This window comes from Lepidochelys kempii, chromosome 10 (genome assembly GCF_965140285.1).
Source record: "Lepidochelys kempii isolate rLepKem1 chromosome 10, rLepKem1.hap1, whole genome shotgun sequence".
NCBI classification, from domain to species: domain Eukaryota; kingdom Metazoa; phylum Chordata; order Testudines; family Cheloniidae; genus Lepidochelys; species Lepidochelys kempii.
In genome coordinates, this window is record NC_136389.1 from 18,024,210 (window position 1) to 18,045,267 (window position 21,058).

Genomic DNA, 21,058 nt, shown 5'->3' on the forward strand with positions numbered 1-21,058 from the left:
GTTCACAAAACACTTCTTTAAACTGCTTAGGCTTAAATTAAATACTGCCTGTTCTTGTCATAAGGAATTGCTCTTTTTCACCATTTCAGAATTGTACTAATAAGGCTGCAAAACTTAAGCACAGAGCTTACCTGCCAAATCTGCTTTAAATCTAAAGCTAAAAATAAAATCTTTACCATATTTAAATGTTTGTTCACTTTGTGAGAAAAGAATCGCATGAGTCAAACCCTGTTAAAATGTTATGAAAATTGAATATCACTGTTTCCAAGTCAGTTTCAGCTCTGAAGAAACTAACAGAAGGGTTGATCCTGTACAAAGAAAGGTAATGTGAGTTTCACCACAGACTTCAGGGCCAGGGCCTAATTGGATCTGGATTATTCTTGTGTTCAATGAATCTCACTTAAGATACACACTTTTACTAAATGCTTGGTTTTTAGTGGTAACAGCTTGAAAATCTGGGTCACATTTAAGGCAACATGATGTTATTGTGCTCACTTCCATTGGGTTGGCTTCCATAGGCATCATTAGCATCTACAGGGAAGTCAGTCTGCACTGCTGCAGCTTCATTGCTATCTAAAGCTAACTGTATTGAGACTGAGCAACAGCTTTGACATTTGTTCTAAATGTTAAAAAAATAAATCATATTTATATTCAGTTGAGAACAAAGTACTGTCTTGGAAGGGAATTAAGAGCATTTGTGTCTTTCTATTTTATCTCCGCTTCATGTGGTTCTAGGAAATATCCAATCTGACTGCTGGACCCCTTTCCCACAGTGGTATAAAAAACAGTCTTTCCTTGGAGCTATTTTATCACTTTAAAAAATATTTTTATTATAATTTACACATATATTGGGCTTTTTAATATACTGATTATCAGAGAGACAGTAAATTTACAGTAATTTACAGGCCAACACAATACTTACTAGTAATGTAATTGACAGTCATTTTCTTTCAAAACAGGAAATTACACATTCTTTCAATGGATTTCACAAAAGGTAAAAATGAATCATTGTGACCATAGTCCTGCAAAGACATGCTTAGCTTTACACAGTGTGAGCTGTCCCGCTAAAGGCAGTGGGAGAAGTCAATGCACAAAGTTAAAGTACTAGTAGTCATGGTAGTAAAGTTAAACACATATGTAAGTCTTTGCAAACTCAGGCTCTGTGGGCCTAATCATGCAAGCTCTCTGAATGTGGAACTCCCAGTGAAATCAACGGTGCCACTTTGATTTTTTTATACACTTTTGTACTCCTGGGGGAATTCTGTGTCACTGCGTGGGCGCAGAATTCAGGTCCCTCTGCAGATTTCTTTGCTTCTCAGCAGAAAATGATGAGGAAGCAAAGGGAATCTGCATGAGTGCTCATGTGCCTGTGTGGTTTTTGGTGGGTGTAGTTTGGGGAGGCATTGTCCCCCCAAACAGAGGTGAGATGGGGGAGCACGTGGGGTCAAATGCCACTGTTACCCCCCATTTCTGTGAGCGCAGAGCTGCTTGGCTGACAGAGGGTTCAGCTCCGGCTGCTGCCTCTGCAGCTGGATGCCGCCTCCTGGGTCCTCGTGCTGGTTGTGCTCCCCTTGTGTGTGCTGGGAGCCTTCGTGTTTCCTGTACAAAGGGGAGTGCCTGTGGTGGGGCGAGGAAGAGGCAATGTGGGAGTGAGACAGGGGCAGGGGACAGTGGAGAGAGAAATGGGGAGGAGATGAGGCAGGGACAGTGGGGATGGGGAGGAGTGGGAGCCTGGCATGCGGCAGCAGCAGCTGGGGCTCCCCTGTTAAGCAGGCTCATCAAACACCCCATCCCCCCTGCACCACCCCAACGAGCCCCCCCACACTGGACCCCCACTGCACTGAGCCCCAACCAGCTGCACCTGGATTCCCACCCCACCAAGCCCCACTCCCCCAGCACCCAGACCCCTCCCCATTGAGCCTCCCCACACACTGACCGCCCCCCCAATCAAGTTCCAACCACCTTCACCTGGACCCCCCTGCAGAATCCCATTGCCCCTGCACCCAGAACCGCCCCACCCCCAAATGAGCCTTTGTGCATCCAGATCCCCTACTGAGCTGCCCACACCCAGGTTACCCCACACAGAACCCTCTCACCCCACGCCAAGCCCCTCCACACTTGGATCCTGCCAGGAGGAGCCTGCCTGCTCACACCTGGTGCAGAGGGGCAGGGCCCCAGGGTGTTTCTGGGGCAGGCCTGGCCCTTGCACTTTGTCAGGGTTGTGTGCAGCCCCACCGTCAAGTCTGTGTCCTGGGGGGACTGCAGGGTGATCTCCCATCTCTATGCAGCTAGCGACCTGTTCTCCCCACTGCCATGTGGGAGTCTCCACGTTTATTTATTGACAAATAAAATGTTCAGAATTTTAAAATGTGCACAGAATTTTTAGTTTTTTGGTGCAAAATTCCCTCAGGTGTAACACTTTGTGCAGGTGTATGTGTCACAAATACTACACTTTTAAAGTAAATACTATTTAGGCCCCCAGGCCTGTAAACTGAGCTAAGTGCGCAAACCCTTAAATCTGCACAAAGCCCTAGGGAAGTCAGTGAAGCTCCGCATGGGTGCAGAGGTCTGATCACGTGTCTCATCTTGCCTGACTGGGTTTTTAGGTGCACATCATTATAATAGCTTTCTAAACGAGTTGACATGATTTACAGTTGTCCTAATTTAGCTGGCAATATGTAACTTAATTCAGCAGAAATCAGCATAGCTGTATGAGGTGCACTTTATCTAATTTTAAAAGCATTATCAATTATTCATTACAGCTTAAATTAATGTAGGGCTTGATTCTGGTCACAACAGGCACATGGGAGCTCCGTCAAAGTCCCTTGCGTGCTGGACCAGCCCTTTGATGAAGCTTTGCAACAAAACAGTGGTTAAACATAACTAAGGTTTGGTTGTGTGTGATGGTAAAAAGTGAGAAGAATATTAAGTAGTTTACAGAAGGAAAAGTCATGACACAAAGACATGAAACACCACCCCCACTGAAGTTAAAGGCAAAACTTCAGTGACTTGAATGGGCCCTGGATATCACCCACTGTGCTAATTAAGAAGTTATAGGAAGTTGAGAAGCCAAATATCCTTTATTTTACAATAATTGTTTTTTTAATGTAGTAATATTGAATGGTTTAAAGACATTTAAAAATCCCACAGTCCACTAGCCATTAAATGTATGAAGGCTTGCTTGGGAGCAGCTGAATGGAGAGATCAAGAACATGATTTTTTGTGTGTGAACTCTAAAAGTCATGTTCTTTGTCATGAAAGTGAGAAATATTATGCCTTAACTAGTGCAATCTGTGATGCTTTAAAGCAACAGATACCATTACATACCTACTAACTCAGAGAAGGAAACACCATAATTTTTGTATATGGTATCAGTTCTGACTGGGGCATCTTAAGTTTGATTTTAACCATTTTTTATTCTAACAGTTTACTACTGACCTGATAACTTATGTACTAATGTAATGTGGAAAATGATGGAAATATGACTGGTATTGACACTCTTACGTGTCATGATCCATATTTGCTGTCCCTTCTTCATCTGTAGAGCTGTAGTATGAAAATCAGTGACATAGATTTAATGTATCATAGCACTGCCTGACAGAGGCTGATGCATAGATATGAGCTGAGCAGACTGAGACTCAGCCCAGACAAGACCAAGATACTGAGGAAATGGCAGAAATTATATCAGTATCTTTGATTAAAGGGTCATGTCTTGGTTTGGTTGGGGAATTTGTTGGATCTTGGGCGGTTTCTGGATGGCCAGATAGCAATTTAGATTATAAGTTCCTTGGGGCAGAATAAGTAATACTCATTCTTATCTTGCACTTGAGAGGGATCTTACATTCACTCTTGTGAATTTGAACCATCCCATTGTTATCCATGATTTTGTTACCATCAGGTGAGACTACTGCAGTGCTATAGAAAGGAAGGCATCATCAGGTCCCCGATATTCAATACCAGCTCAAAGATGTGGGTCCCTGAAATGGAAACCTAACGGCCTATCTGGTTCTTTTCAGGTAGAATAAATATTAATATCTGAAATGGAAGCCTGTCAGAGGTGCTAATCTTCTGCATTTCCTCTAGAACTCTTTGATCAAGATGGCCTATGCTGGAGTCAGAGTTTTCCTCCTCTTTTCGGTCAACACAATTGTTTTCTTCCTAGGATGAAAAAAATGGGATAATACCTGCTAAAAGATTTTCCTCCTTGAAATTTTTGTTTTAAATTAGACTTGATGGGCTGTCATTGCAATTGTTCTAATTTCACATTGTCCAGGACAGTTGCATTGTCATCATTTGGGTCCTGTTGTAATAACTGGGCCTAACATTTTACTCTACCTGTGAGCTCAACTGTAAAAACTATGTGAAAGTTCATAAGATGTCACAATAACCTATAATAAACGTTGATGGGAAAAGGTACAACAAGGAGACAGAAAAACTAAATTAGCCTGAACAAAAGGGCCTACTGATATGGTTCAAGGACTGTTAAAAGCAAGCTTGGTAAAAACAGAAGATGTGGAACTGGAAATTAACTAACCAAAATTGGTGTGGGAGATATTAGGCCTAAATTAAGGTCCTTAAAGAAGAGTCTTTAATATAACATTGAAGAACAGACAGAAGCTACCGGAGTGAGCTTTACTATACGGCAGCCACCCCGACCATCTCCTGGGACCCTGAACCTTCTTTGTCCTAATCCTGAGAGATGGCCTGACCAGACTGGGTCAGAGAGAGGGACTCAGATACCATCGCTACCTCTGCTGGCTCCAGCTGAATCCCAAACACTACGTGGAATGAAATGGGATTGGATTTTGACAAAAGTAGCTCCAGCTCATCTCAACTAACTTCTTCTCTTTTATGCAAAAGGTCAGTTATTACCATCTCTAATACCATCTAAGAAACTATGGAAAAAGGGGGGAGGTCCTTCTAAACCGTTCTCCAGCTAAAGTGAAAGGGAACAAGAAATGCTGTTAAACTGAAAGCCTTGTTTAATATTTTACATTTCAAATGCTTTAACTACTTTTCTTTCTTTGCTATATCTTTAATAAAAGGTTGAAAGGATTTTTAACGGTGTGTTTGCCATGGTACAAAGCAGGCTGTATACCAAACACTGAACCTGTTTAATGTTGAACAGTGACTGAGTTATGTTAACACCTTTTAGCCCATATATTCCTACTACTTTAATATATCAGTTCATAAGTCCTCTAGATGCACTATGGTACCAATGGAATATTATTTCACTGAACTATGTCAACAGAAGTGCATGGGACTACATCAGGTTACTGGTTTATTTGGATAGGAGATACTGTTTGCTGAAATTGTATCTGCCATTCAGAGTAAAAGCGAGGGCTAAAAAAGCAGCTCTGTGTGAGCACTTCTTCCAATTTTTCTGGGTGGATTTTATGCTAAGAGCACTAATTAAGGCAGGTGCTGGTCAATCTTTGACACACATATGATTTGCAGATTAAACTCTAGTCCTGAATGGTGACACCTCTATTATTCCAATCCTAAACCTTGGAGCAGACTGCCACTCAGGCTGAATTACCATATGTTGCTATTTGAGATTTTCCCTGTCTCCGTGATGGTGTGTGTATAGTAGGAAACCTTGTAGCCAGAATTCACTGCCAGTGGCAGCAACAGTGAAAGCTGTTATGCAGATAGGACTCCGTGGTTTTTACTACTGTGTCATCTGAGCCTAGGGTGTACTGATGGTGAATTAAGGCTATAGAGTTTGCAAGTGTAGACAGGCTGTAGAAACTAGTGTGAGAAACACTTTTTCTGAATCCCTCACTAGTTTAAGTATTTTCAAAGATGTTAAAAAGCTGTTTTTACATCCAGACTGTTAATTTTACATGTCTTATTTGGTCTAATATGATTTAAGCAGCCAGTTTACAACTTTTTTGTTAAAGGGGCGATTTCAAATGGAAAGAGAAACTGCTGCCTACTTAAAAAAGCACTTAAGAGTTTTGTTACATTCATAACATAATTTCACCAAGCTCTTACCATCTGTTCATGCACATCAGATAATGATCTAAGATGCAGGCTGTCAGATACAGATGATACAATGAACTCCTCTGACTGTTCGTTTTCTGATGCACCTAGGATACTTGTTACTGTCACAGATGAATCTGAGAAACTGTCTTGTTCTTCATCAGATGTTTCAGATATAAAGTTACGTTGTTGTTCTGCACAGGTGCAATAACAGTGAGCCTTCTGTGGGATATGTGCCATTTGCCAATCACATGGGTCTGTTAAAATAATGTCCCTTGTATGTACATTACTGATAGCATCCTGAACCTTCTTGTCTCCTGTGGATTCATTAAGGATGAAAAGCTGGTTAGATAATTGTTGTATATTTTTGTTTTCTAAACTGCTGTCCAGATCTTTAGGCTCAGATGCAGTTGAAGTAGGTGATGCATCTTGCTCCATTTCCAGGAAAACTTGATGTAAAAAGGAAGGTGCTCCAAGTGTAACCCTAGAAAGGTGTTCTTCATTTTCATTCTCTGGGAGATGTGTCATAGTTTCTAAAGATTTACTTTCTGAAGCAATGGTTTGAATTCCATATTCACTTGTTATGTTACAACTATTCAAGTTTACACATTTACATTTCTGTTCAGTATTTCTGGAAAACTGCAATGGACCTTGGAAACAGATCTTATGGGATTTGGTAATTTTTCCTGTAGCTAATTCACACAAATCTTTCTTCTTTTTTTGGCGCTGGTTACTTTGAGTTCTCTGATGAAGGCTGTTACATGTGTTATTTTGGCTGTGGTGAATGCCACCTTTAAGAGTCACAAAAGAAGCTGTTTATTTTCCCGTGTTTTCATTTATGATTGGGGTTTGTGCATTTGTGGAAATAGTATGAATTATTTTCTCATTTAATTCCCTGTTTCCTTCACTATTTCTTCTTTCTTTTTGATGTAGTGGCATATTCCTGGAGTTCTCTATTGGCCTTCTCTGTGAAAGCTTGCTAGACTTACTACCTCTGCTGCCTGAATGCTTTCTACTAAGCACTTGGGGTGACTTTTGCCTTTTGAATTCAGATGACTTATAGAGCCACCTAGAGATGCATTCATTTTTCTGAGAGTGAGCAAAACTCGTCAAGCCTGCTACATGGCCAGTACTTGGCTCTGTATCTTGCTCTTCATGATATCTGAATGCCTGCACAAGGCAGAGGACTCTCCTTCATTAAGCACATTTTTTTTAGAAGCTTTACTTCTGTCAGTTCATTGTGCATATGGAAATATGGTATTTAAGTACAATGAATTTAAATCAGTTGCTCTTGTAGAAGTTTTAGAAAGTACACTCTTATGTTTAGATGAGTTACTGGAAATGTTAGACGATCTCTCAACTCTGACCGGTTCATTTACATTTCTAATGTTTTTTTCTTTCTTGCCTTTGTTCGTATCTAAAGTAGACACAATATTTTTAATGACTAATTTAATATTTATTTAACAAAAAATCCCTCATCCCATGACACTTTACTATTATTTTAAAAGACAACAATAAAATGGATCAAACAAATATAGTCTACTAAAAGTGAATGGAAAAGTCAAGAGGGAAAAGAACAAGTTGCAAAGTAGATAATTAGAAGTCATGACAAGAAAGGACAAAGTGTTTGTCAGAGAGAAATCAAGACGAGAATGAACTTTCAGAAGAGATTTGAAGAAAATCTGATGTAAAAGAATGAATCAGAAGAGGGAGCAGTACAAAGGAGCAGAGCACATATTAGGAAGTAACAGAGCAGGAAAAGAATCTCTTGCAATATGTACTTCGGATAATATGATGTCAGGCCAAGGTGTGTGTGTGTGAGTCTGTTTGGCAACAAAATTTATATCTACACAACAGCTGGGATGGCACTTCCCAGTATGGGTAGTCAGATGCACACTAGCTCTGGTTGAGCTAGCGCCCCTAAAAATAGTAGTGTGGCCACAGCGACACAGGCTGGGACTAGCTACCTGAATACATACCCAGGGGGTTGCGCAGGATTGTACTCCAGTAACTAGCCCGAGTCGCTGCCCATGCCACTATGGCCACATTGCTGTTTTGTAGCACACTAGCTCAAGCAGTTTACCCGCATTGGGAAGCACATTCCCAGCTGCTCTGTAGATACACCCCAAAATAAAAAATAAGTTCATTTCCTCTCCTGCTTATCTGAGATGGATTCTGCACCTCCAATGTTATTGTTTTAACAGTAAAGGTGTAAAAAGAACACCTGGAAAATGTAACTTAATCATTTGCAAACTTGCAATTGTGTTTAGAAACAATTTCAGTACCTTCTAAGACCAACTGCTACAATAATTTAGCCCTGCTAACAATTCAGGAATCAGCCATGCATTTTCAAATGCCTTACTTGGTTATTCTTTAAGAGATATTTCATTGCAGGCAACAGCTGTTTTCTAAGACATGGTGAAAAGGGTTGAAAAGTATATTAAGAATGTAACTTACTTTTCCTATAATCATTCCTTGAATCTTCTTGGATAAAGTCAGCATTTGATTCTTCTAATTTGTTCGTTTCCCCTGTACTTTTAAAACAGAATACATCAATGCTGTGAGAAGTATAAAATAACTGTTTCAAAACACAATCAAGATGACTTGTCATATTTAATGAGATTTATAGACTTGTTCATTATTTTTCCTGTTTTTTCTAATGTACCTATTCTCTGTATCAGATTGTCTCTGCTCATACAGTACTGTACACTGACTTTCAATGAATGACTTATAGAAAAGTCTTTTATATCTTTTACTGCTTTGCATGATAGCTATAATACACAGCATAACAAAAATAAGCAATTTGGCGTGTTAATTATTTCTCAATCTCTGGAAAGGAACAATAGCTCGCTTAACTTCAGAAGAGCAAGCTTGGTTCTTTGCTTTCCATTAAGAAAAACTTTTTTTCCTAAAATCAAAAGCTTATTTGATTGTAAGGATTTTGTTTTTATGCACTCAGACTGGACTGACTTCGGTTTCTATATATTACTAGGAATTACAATAGGATGAAAAGCAGTGATTGCTGAATTGATCAGGCCAGATCGAGCATCTCTCTGCCACTGCCAAAGAGAAACGAGAGTGAATTCTAATATACGACTCGGGTTAGACGCCACACATCACATACATTTGCATAAAATACGATTTTGCCAAATTATTTGGGGGCTGAGAGTATTTCAGTAAATGGGCATTTGGACAGTGAGGGACTTTTTACATCATGGGAAAGGTCCTTTTTAATTTTTCCCCAGATAATCAGGATTTTGATAAACTAGGTTTGTGTGTACTATGGTAGTAAATGTCCTTCTGATTCACTGAATAATTTAATAATCCCAGTGATTTCTGTACATCCGAACTACTATATAAACATATCCACTCATACAGCATATGAGATCACAGCAGGCATGCACAGCTTTGTCCCACGCATGGATAGGACCTATATTAAGTATAACTTGTTTACTATCAATTATTAAATGTTACACAGCCTGCTTGTTCTCTCTTTATCCCAGTGTAAAACAGGCCTAATTTCAAGGAAGTCAGTGGATTTACATTAGTTCACAACTGGTCAAAATGAAAGGAGAATCAAACCAGTAATGACCATTTTTAAAAGAAATGGCAATAGGCGGACATTTTACTACTAAAATACTAAGGTATGTGAAATATAGGGCCTACAGAACTTGAGCAAGCTCTTTTAAAACACCTGTTGGTGTCTAATCCCATGTCAAATTTTTTTAGATGACATGCCCCAGCACAATAAAACCTAAAAACTTTTCACGTAACAGTCAAAGCCACAACTACATCCACAGTAAACAGTTCGTCATAACCCTGTTTCTGGTGCCACGGTTCATCCATTTTGTCTGCATGACTTGCTGTAAATTAAAGTGCACCACTGTGCTGTGTGCAACCACATGGATTTGATCAATATGTGGTAACTGCCTCAGGACGTGATTTGTTTTCAAGTTATTTTGGTATTTGTGCCCTGAAGTTAGAATGTCAGTCTTTTAGAAAGAGGAAAGATCTGTTTTGCTTTTGCTTAGGGTCAGACACTGAGCATTTGAAACTTCTATTAATAAAAGCTTCTCTGAATCATGAGATGTGCTAATGTAGAAGTTACCTAGTTTCAAAAGGGAGACAGTGGGGACTATATAAAGATTCTCTCTTACATACATTTCATATAAAAAATCTGGGCCTCTAAAAATTTCAATAAGCAACCAGTCCTCCACATTACATTTGGACATAATCTACCATGCTTGGAAAGGCTTACGATTTTGAGAAGTCTCTCTCAGTAATGCTGCCTTTCTACAGCTGGCCTCTTTATTATTTAGAGGATATCTTGTGGATTAAATACTCCAAACATATTTCCTCTTATTGTTTTGATAAAGTTTGGGTGGGACAAATGTCAACAAGTCTGATAACATAAATGGGGTAATTTAACAGAAAAGGTTCAGCTAACTTTAAACATTAGAAAGCGATAAAGAAATCCTACTCTGACATCTGATCCTCTAAAATGTGAAAGTGCTGTAAATGTTTAAAACAGCGTAAAACGGTACAGAGTATAAAAATTAAAGGCTATCATAATTTCACTCAGCTATGTTGCTGAAAATCTCTCTGAACTTTTCTCACACCTCTTAGTGTCATATTCATGGGGATCTGGAGAGATCACAAGAGGAGGTGTACGCTGTTTGCAGTAATGGTCCAATCTTTGAATATTTTTAGCTTCTTTCCTCTTCTGGGGTAAGGCACAGTCTGGCTTCTTTATTTCCTCCAAAGAGATTTCACAAGTCTAAGAAGAAGATAAGTGTAATTATATTAATAGAAATCTTTACAAATTGAGTTTGCTACAGGTAAGCGATTAGTTCATAAACAATTCTCCATTAAATCTGTAGTCAGCACGAGCAATAACAGTATTAACCACTTTTCCTCTTCCAAGGCTTACATGTTATCTATTTAATCCTCACAGTATTCTTGTGAGACAGAGCAGCATTGTTCTCGCTTTCACAAGGGGGAACTTGTAGAGGCAGAGAGAGAGAGAGTATGTCTTGGTTAATGTTTTAGCAGGAATCTGTGTCACAGCCAGGATTAGAATTGACGAAATCCTGGCTCCCAGGCATGTGCTCAGGCCCGCACACTAACATTCCAGGCTTGATTCTCCTTTAAACTGGGTTCAGGTAATTTACACTCATTTACATTTTAAGGCCACTTTACCCCGTCAGATTACAGCAAAGTGTCACAGAGACAGAGTTTAAGGCCAGAAGGGACCACCAGATCATCTAGTCTGATCTCCTGTATATCACAGACCACCACCACCATCCACACACTTAAACCCAACAATTCAAATTAGACCAATGTAATACAGCCCATAGGAGACTAGGCTATTAGGGGAATAAGGATAACCCAGGGAATTAATGGAGCAAATAATTAAACAGTCAATTTGCAAACAACTAGAAGAGAATAAAGGTGATAAATAACAGTCAACATGGATTTGTCAAGAACAAATTATGTCAAACAAATCTAATACCTTTTTTTAACAGAGTAACAAACCATGTAGATGGGGGAAGTGGTAGATGTCGTATATCTGGACTTTAGTAAGGCTTTTGATACTGTCTCACATTACCTTCTTGTAAACAAATTATGGAGACACAGCTTAGAAGGAGCTACTGTAAGGTGGGTGCATAACTGGTTGGAAAACTATCCCCAGAGAGTAGTTATCAGTGATTCACAGTCAGGCTGGAAGGGAATATCACATGGGGTCCTGCAGGGATCAGTTCTAGGGCCAGTTCTGTTCAATATCTTCATCAATGATTTAGGTAATGGCATAGAGTACACTTATAAAGTTTGCAGACAATACCAAGCTGGGAGTGGTTGCAAGTGCTTTGGAGGATAGAATTAAAATTCAAAATGATCTGGACAAACTGGAGAAATGGTCTGTAGTAAACAGGATGAAATTCAATAAGGACAAATGCACAGTACTCCACTTAGGAAGGAACAATCAATTGCACACATACAAAATGGAAATGACTGCCTAGGAAGGAGTAGTGTGGAAAGGGATCTGGGGTCATAGTGGATCACAAGCTAAATGTGAATCAACAGTTTAACACTTGCAAAAAAAGTGAACATCATTCTGGGATGTATCAGCAGGACTGTTGTAAGCAAGACACAAGAAGTAATTCTTTCGCTCTACTCCACACTGATAGAGCCTCAACTGGTGTATTGTGTCCAGTTCTGGGAGCCACATTTCAGGAAAGATGTGGACAAATTAGAGAAAGTCCAGAGGACAGCAACAAAAATGATGGAAAGATCTAGAAAACATGACCTATGAGGGAAGACTGAAAAAATTGGGTTTTTTTAGTCTGCAGAAGAGAAGACTGAGGGGGGACATGGTCATAGTTTTCAAGTACATAAAAGATTGTTACAAGGAGGAGGGAGAAAAATTATTCTCCTTAAACTCTGAGGATAGGACAAGAAGCAATGGGCTTAAATTGTAGCAGGGAAGGTTTAGGTTGGACATTAGGAAAAACTTCCTGAATGTCAAGGTAGTTAAGCACTGGAATAAACTGCCTAGGGAGGCTGTGGAATCTCTGTCATTGGAGGTTTTTAAGAGCAGGTTAGACAAACACTTGTTTGGGATGGTCTAGTTATTACTTAGTCCTGCCTGGAATGCAGGAGACTTGACTAGATGACCTATTGAGCATCCTTCCAGTCCTATGATTCTATGTGCCACAGGCAGAGAATAGAAGGGACCATGGTGCACCAGTGCCCCAGGCCCCTGCAGTGGCTGGGAAATGATTAAGTGAGATAAACTAATCCTAGCAAGTGACCTGCTACATGTATACAAAATATTCTACATTTGGTCTGTCTGTCTGATGGGAACACGCATTATGGTCAAAAGTATCACATACGGATGCCTCACCTTATGCAGTGAAATTAATGAATTGATTGATGAGGTGCTGCCTTCAAATGTCAGCACCTCTGAAAATCAGGTCACTTATTTTGATACTTAAATTCACATACTTATTGGCCTGATCCAAAATCCTTTAAATCAATGGAAAAACTCAGATTCATTTCAACAGGCTTTTATTGAATCCTATGTTTCAAAAGTGTGCTTTTGCTTTTGTTGTACAGTAACTCTTCACTTAATATTGCAGTTATGTTCCTGAAAAATGTGACTTCAAGTGACATGATGTTAAGTGAATCCAATTTCCCTATAAGAATTAATGTAAATGGGGGTGGGAGGGTATAGGTTCCAGGGAAATTTTTTTCACCAGACAAAAGACTATATTTTTTTTACACACACACACACACACACACATACTCACTCTATAAGTTTTAAACAAACAATTTAATACTGTGCACAGCAATGATGATTGTGAAGCTTGGTTAAGGTGGTGGAGTCAGAGGGTGGGATATTTCCCAGGAAATATCTTAGTGCTGAATGATGAACTAGCACTCGTCTGAGCCCTCAAGGGTTAACACGTTGTTGTTAATGTAGCCTCACACTCTACAAGGCAGCACAAATGGAGGGAGGGGAGACAGCATTTGAGACAGAGACACACGCGCATTGCCCCTTTAATATGCTGACCCCACTCTAAGTACATTGCCTTTTTAAGTATATCAGCAAGTTGCGAGAGCAGCTGCGGCTAGCTTGTCCCCGCTCGCTCTATAGAGATGGGGTAAGTGGGGGGCAGGAACGGGGGGAGGGGGACACCCTGATATTAGCACCCCTCTTCCCCCCACCTCTGCACAGCAAGCAGGAGGATCCTGGGAGCAGCTCCAAGGCAAAGGGCAGGAGCAGCACATGGCAGTGGCGGGCAGGACAGCTGAACTGCCACCAACTGATAGCCTGCTGGGTGGCTGCCACACAGGGAACTTAGGGAAGTGGGGAGCTGATAGCAGGCTGCTGATCCACCCTGGTTCCATGCCCCCACCAGCTAGCTCCAACAGGCTGCTCTTTCTGCAAGTGATGGACAAAGCAGGCAGCTGCCAAACGATGTTATAAGGGAGCATTGTACAACTTTAAAAGAGCATGCTCTCTAATTGATCAGCAACGAAACGTTAACTGGACAACTTTAAGTGAGGAGTTTCTGTAGTATAAATGTAGAAGCCAGTATGTTGTCCTTGACTTTATTTGAAATAAAGAGACAAAAGAATTGATATAATTGTATAGTGTTTTTTAAATAAGCTGAGAATCAGGGAAGGTGAGGTTTATTTACTATAAAAGTCTCTCTCCTTGGGCAGCTATGTATATTAAAGTTTTGGGGGGGATTTCTTCATTCTGATGCAAGCTGACCATTCCTTTTTCCCCAAGATAGGATGGCCCCTGTCCAACTAGTCTGTTTCATTGCAGGGAGTGGAAGGTCATGGGTATTTTCAACTGGAGGTGATCTGATATGATTTTATGGAGCAGCAAAAGACTTTGGCTAAATTCTGCTCTCAGGAACATGATTGTATATCCACAATGACTATTAAAGTCAAAGCAGTGACTATGGATTTACAGTCAGAGTGCAAAATTTGATCCTTTATCATTGCAATTTATGGGGAACTTGTTGTTAAGGTGCAACAATGGAAAATGTTCTGTTACCTCTTTAATGATTAAAGTAGCATGACCTGTATTACTTACTGCCGCAACAATTAGCTTTGAAGCTGATGAAATGAGCCTCATGACTTCTTCTTGTGATGTGTATGGGGGAGGAGGAAATTGAGATAGTCTGGAAGGGAAGCTGTGCAGCTTCTTTATTCTAGTTAAACATGAAAGAATATATTTTAATCCATGTTGAAAAAAATTCTATACATATCAATAGGATATAATATACCACAGGTGTTTGTGAACGTCAGGAATGTAAATAAATTGCCATGATTTCAAAACAGACAGACTGCTGTGAATATGGTGACATTTATTACACTATTCTATGAACTGTTATGCAAAGGCTTGTATGTGGGACATTTTGAAGCTGTGGTATAAAATAATTAGCTTCTCAATAGTTTCTGTTTTATTAACAGAATTAAAGTCATGGAAAAGATTTTTCTACCTGAAGTTATAAACTGGATTTCTGTGCTACGCATTCAGAGATTATTTTTACATTTATGTTTCTGTTGGGAAAAGAATAGGGAGAGCCCAGCTCTTGATTTGATCCTTATAGAGAGAGGTCTGTTTTGTATTTCTATACATGATTATCCATGTCTCCTCTTCCTGTCCTTTTACACAGAGATTGCCAGCACCCTTCCTGCTTGCAGCTGTTTATCGGAGTTTAGGTTCATGAGTGAATTATATTCCATAAAGCAATGCCAGTCTAAAGGCTCCTCCCTGCAATTTTCAGATTTTCTCCCACCCAGTTATTCTATGCTCAGCATTTCCTTCATACATACACTTCTCAAACCTCCCCACAAGCCACCACTACAATGTTCCTCTTCCAGCAAAGAAGAGGAAAGTCAGTGGCATTTCTATTCCATCAATAGGTCAGAGAGATCCATCTGGAGAGTGGAAATTCATCAACCTGAGTTTCTTGAGCAACAGTTACTCCCATAACTCAAGCTCCAGTGGCTTAGGAGTCATACCTGGGTCTGCTGTGTAGCAGTATATTGCACTGCTGATGTATGTGGCCTGGCCCAAGACAAATGCTTAATAGAATTTACTGTGATCTATACATTACCTTTTTGTACTCCTTACTAAGACTGGGAAATGTCTGTCAGTTACAAAATCCTTCAAAACAAACATATTATTGCATTTATTTAATGCAACTCTGACTGTAATTATCTTCTTCAGAGGGACTTTAGTAAAGCTGCAAAATGGCTCATGTCTCTCAATTATTTTCAGGTGGTTTTTTTTCTAAAATATTAAAACAAGAACTTTCTTTATCAAATTGCTTTTGTGCTTGTTCATAACATTACTTTTTATTGTAGTGATTTTAACAGGCCTATCTTCATAGCAGCTAGGTGCAATGTTAAAGTACTTTAATGACATAAAATTCTGATAGAAGGGGAAAATTGAACTTTTATGTTTGTATTTGAACAGGAAAATACTTTATATGTATAAAGAAGAACATTAAGTGTTACTTGTGCCAATTTTTTTTTTGATGATCTTCATTTCCTGTTGTCTTTCTGGGCTGCTCTGTAATTTTCTTTCACATTCTTCAGAATTTCCTGTATACACTCGAAGAGATGCTTCGAATTTACAATCTGTAAAATTATGCTTGAGGCACTGATCACATTTTTGTTCAGGAATGCTTCCAGGATGCTGTAATAAATAAAAATGGTAGAAAATTATGGGTAAAATATGGATATTTACAGAAGGAAAGTCAATCTTAATCCATGTAGATAATTAAGAAAGACATTCATTTTACATGGCACACAACACACAAAATGCATACCTTAGTTACCAAACTCCTGATTCAGGAAATTACTTAATAACATGCTTAACACGGTGTATATGCTTAAGTCCCACGTACCTCTGTCCCTTATATTTACACACATATGCTTGTTCTTTTCTGAACACGGATGCTCCCCTAAACCATCAAGCAAACTGTACACTTGTGTTTGCAGGACAGGTAAATCATAAAAATTAGTACTAAAACTACTCATTAAGGATTGCTCTATTTAAAAAAAAAAACATAAGTAGTACAATAAAGGCTCTTGTTATACCTTAGTATAGAAAGCATGTTGATGATGTGGTGCATAAAATATTAGATACATTCTACTTAGACAGCAACCTTTCAACTAAGAGTTTAAAATTATTGTACAAGCATTCATTCATTAATTGACTTTCCCAAGGGCAAAACAGTGAGTCAATAGCAGAACTGGCAATATAACTCCAAAGTCCTGATTTTCACTCATGCTTGAGTCATATCACTGTCCCCTGGCATTATCTAGGGTCCAGTCCTGTCAACAAACACTTTCACATCAGTAACTTTACATAGGCAAGTCATTCTGTTGCACTCAGTGGAAGTACTTGTGCACATACTCGTGCCCATGAACATAAGGGTTAGCGGGATCTGTGCCTGCCTTTGAGTTTCTGCATAGCAGATGGGAGATTAATGCAGGTAATTCACATTAACACAAAATGTGCATGTAAATTTCTGTGCGGCAGTGGGAAAATAAATGTCACTCTACTGCAAAAGAATTTCTATACAGTTTCACAGGAAAAGTTATACATTTTTTCTCTGGCTTGTTAGAGATTTCCTCATTGTGCAGCAACGAGGGTGTGACAAATTGACAAGTAATTCAGTGTGCAAAGTACACTTCCTCATTAATATAAAATACAGTGAAAAACCTGTTCTTCCAACTTACCAGGTCTCTAAGCAGCATCAATTTACAAACTGGCCAACTATGATGATTAGTTGTTCTATTTGTTTAAAGACTCTCAGAGAAGTTTTATATAACCTAGAAAACCTGCAACATAAGATGTAACCCAAGGGGAAAAAAACCTTCTCAATAAGGAATGCAGGTTCCAAAGCGCATCTGGAATTGTGGATTCCTTAAAATTTCCAACCGTTCCACTAGCAGTGCAGCTTCATCAGAGATAGTAATGGAGGCGTGGAGGGGGGCTGGCTACTGGTGTTTTAACCGCTGTGTTGTCTTACCCAGCTCAGGAGAGGTCTCTGAGACATGGTGGTTCAAATGCCAGAAGCAACCTTTACCCTGTCTATTCTAATCACTGTTGCTACCACTGATAGAGCTACGCTAGTGCTAGCAATAGAAAATATTAAGAAAAATGTTAGCGTGGACAAGACCTGGGATTTCTGAATTTTATATTGTTGAACAGCAAATACCATGTTTTCCATTTGGTCTTGGTTTTATTTTGGTCTTAAGTTTTGTTTACAAAAGTTATTTACTTTGTGTGTGTTTGTTTTTGAAAAGGCAAATATGTTATGAAGTGTCCTATCTTTGGGGCAGAGTTACTGATACTAAGGAGAGCTAGAAATTCTCTGATACAAATGTTCTTTTTGCCATGGTGGAAATAAAACATGATAAATAAATATTGTGATGATCTGAGTGGTGAGCAAAAGAAGGCATGCACCACTTCTGGTAGGGATCAGTACTTGGGCCCTGATTGAGGAAAGCTATTAAGTACATTTTTAAGTTCCAGTGTTGCCAGTGGGACTTAAACACAAGCTTAAAGTCAAGCATATGCTCAGGGTGCTTTCCTGAATCAGAACCTTGGTTAGCTCCAGATTCCATATAGGATCCCTTGATATCTGAAATATCAGGTATACATACAGCTTTGATGAGCTACTACAGTATCTATAGATAATTTATGACCCTGGTAATTTATTCTGTCCAAATGTCTGGTATCTTCTCCAAGGTACAGCCAAAAGCAGCATATTGTTTGCTCCTCAGAATACAGTACATACATAGAACAGCCCAAATTCTGCTTAGATTTAGGTTCCTTGCAACTCCATTGAAGTCATCAGGGATGCATGTAGCCCAGTCTTTAGTATTAAAAGGACTTCAAAACATGACTTTCTGGACCTCAGGTAAGAATAGATAATTTTATGCTCAATTTAATTTTACATGGAATTAAATATTTATATGGATTTGTTTTTATAAGAACATAAGAATGGCCATACTAGTCAGACCAATGGTCCATCTAGCCCAGTATCCTGTCATTGTTGGCCAGTGCCATATGCCTCAGGGGGAATGAACAGAACAGGGCAATTACTGAGTAATCCATCCCCTATCATTCAGTCCCAGCTTCTGGCTGTCAGAGGTTTAGGGACACCCAGAGCATAAGATTGTATCTCTGACCATCTTGGCTGATAGCTGCTGATGGACCTATCTTCCATGAACATATCTAATTCTTTTATGAAACCAGTTATACTTTTGGCCTTCACAGCATTCTCTGGTAACAAATGTAACAGGCTGACTGTGCATTGCGTGAAGAAGTACTTCTTTATGTTTGATTTAATCCTGCTGCTGCCTGTTAAATTTAATTAGGTGACTCCTAATTTGTGTGTTATATGAATGGACAATTAACACTTCCCTATTTACTTTCTTCACACCATTCATGATTTTATAGACCACTATATCATATCCCCTCTTAATCACCTTTTTTCTAAGGTGAACAGTCTAAGCTTATACAGTAACAGTGTGAATATTTCTAAGGCTAAATAAAATATTCACTACCCTCACATGTGCACGAGTTAAATAATCAATTGCCAATTGCAGTATCTAGTATGTCCTCTAGTAAGGGACTATATTCTGGTCTTGCAGGGAGGAGGATTTGATGATGTGGTAGATTTTTTTTCCGTCATAAACTACCACCACCCAAAAGAGAAAATAAAAGCATACATCTTCTAGTAACCTTAACGGTCCTCAATTTAATTTCCTTTCAATCAGATTTAAAAGGAAGAGACATAGCAACAGTAACTAGGTCAGACTCATTTTTCCAGCATTTCTTGGGCTTCATTAGTTCATGCAATCCTGATCTTGCACTGACATTCACTCAGGCAGACCCCTGTGTCTGCACAGAGCACCACTGATGTTATCTTGCATTTTGTGTTGACTTCAGTGGGTGTCTGCATGGGCTCAGGGATCCATCAAGGTGCAGTGCAGGATTGGAGCCTATTTGCCCTTTTGAAAACAATATGCGTTTAAGTAAATACTTACCATATAGAAACTGGGACTTTCAGCCTCATTCCTGCTAGCTCCAGATAAATCAAAACTATCTTCTTTTCTTTGCACATCAATGTAATATTTTCTAGACAAAATATACTTTCCAGTTTCAGTAAAAGAAAAATAGAAAGTGGGATGGGCAAACTTTTTGGAGTTTGGGATCTTGTGAATCTCTTGCCTATTTCTTAGAGTTGTAAATCTAGTTCACGTTATCCAAATATTTCAACTCTAATTTAAGTCCATCTTCCCACCCCTATCCCCAAGGGCTATTCCATTTAAAAACAAAAATCTAGTTTTCTAGCAAAAAAGAAGTCTGTGCTATGTATTAGAGACAGAAGCACTCACTTCCTTAAGGTGTTCCTCAGCACTAGACAAAAAAGTTAGGCTTGCATGAACAGGAGGCCCTGTATATAGTATGTACAGAGAGGCTGTGTTCGTAGCAGTATTGGATTCTTACACTCTGTTCCCCTTTTCAACTGATCCCTAAGCAAAATGTTAACCCAGTAACATTTTATTTTGAGCTGATCTACTGAACAATACTAGAGACGATTTGCCCTATTTCTAACACTAATCCTTAGCCATTTACTCCCCTCATCTCTGTTCACCCCTCTCCTAGTCACCACTCACCATCTGTCTTCTTCTTCCAGGCACTAACCACCCATTCCCAGTCACTTGTCCCCCTTGTATTCATGCACAACACCTGTGTGCACTTCCCTTATGTACTCATATAGCTACACATCCCCCATGTACTTCATGTTCATGCACAGACCTCATACGTATACACTGTTCATCCAAATACAGACCCTCAGATACCTCATATCCATATACCGCCCATGCATCAACTGTAACGATGTATCCCCACACTCCTGAGTAACCATAGGGTCCCAGTGCCTATGATGCAACCATCATACTCCGATGCCAGAAATCCAATCCCCATGTATCCCTGGGGAACCCCATATCCACTCATCGCTCTATCGTATGCACCACCTATTCCAACGCACTCACCATGCTCCCTCCATGTACCCCCCAAACCCATGCAATCTCCAATTCCCAGGTCCCTCCCTACCCCATATATCACACCACATCCATGCACCCCCCAACCCATGCTCCCTCCACGTCCTCCCCCACCCCCACGTACTCATGCAATATCCATGCAGGGCGTAACCCGCAACCCTCTATTCCCAGTCCCCCCCGATGTACATGTCCCCACCCCACGCCATACCCTGGCTCTCTCCTGCACCCCGCAACCCCATGGAGCCCCGTTCCCGTGCGCTGCTCACGAACGCACCCGCCACCCTGCTCCCCATATGCAAGCGCCCCGCCCGCTTACAGTCTTTGAGACACGGAGCGGACGAGGCCCCTGGGGGAGACCCGCTCCGCCATATCCCCGCAGCAGGCAGCACGGTCCCGCACTCTGGTTGCCATGGCAGCCACAGGGACGCTCGCTTTGACTGACAGTACCTCTCTCCAATGG

General features: G+C 40.0%; 1 protein-coding gene across 10 annotated transcripts; it reads right to left on the reverse strand.

Moving 5' to 3' along the window:
* Positions 1 to 820: 820 nt before the first annotated feature.
* Positions 821 to 21,022, reverse strand: LOC140918283 (uncharacterized). Of its 10 annotated transcripts, XR_013636394.1 has the most exons (8): positions 20,915 to 21,022; positions 19,579 to 19,669; positions 16,030 to 16,210; positions 15,627 to 15,676; positions 14,597 to 14,714; positions 10,605 to 10,762; positions 8,443 to 8,519; positions 5,997 to 7,402 (listed from the first exon to the last, which is right to left on the reverse strand). XR_013636394.1 is itself a non-coding variant. In XM_078854576.1 (7 exons), the coding sequence occupies exons 3-7, from the start codon at positions 15,689 to 15,691 to the stop codon at positions 1,505 to 1,507; spliced, it is 531 nt and encodes a 176-aa protein (XP_078710702.1). In that variant the 5' UTR covers positions 15,692 to 16,210; positions 19,579 to 19,669; positions 20,915 to 21,022; the 3' UTR covers positions 821 to 1,504. The 10 variants fall into 10 exon arrangements, 3 of the variants coding, with proteins under 3 accessions (XP_078710702.1, XP_078710700.1, XP_078710701.1); XR_013636399.1 differs by adding an exon at positions 821 to 1,617 and having other exon boundaries at positions 5,998 to 7,402; positions 14,597 to 16,210; XM_078854576.1 differs by lacking the exon at positions 5,997 to 7,402 and adding an exon at positions 821 to 1,617 and having other exon boundaries at positions 15,627 to 16,210.
* Between the last annotated feature and the right edge of the window lie 36 nt (positions 21,023 to 21,058).

Bases quoted from the DNA above. Each gene is read 5' to 3' on its own strand.
- LOC140918283 (XM_078854574.1), bottom strand. From the start codon at position 6,513: ATGACACATCTCCCAGAGAATGAAAATGAAGAACACCTTTCTAGGGTT. The intron at 4,159-5,997 runs GTAAGAGCTTGG...TTTTCATCCTAG, and splicing joins CTGATGTGCATGAACAGATG to GAAGAAAACAATTGTGTTGA.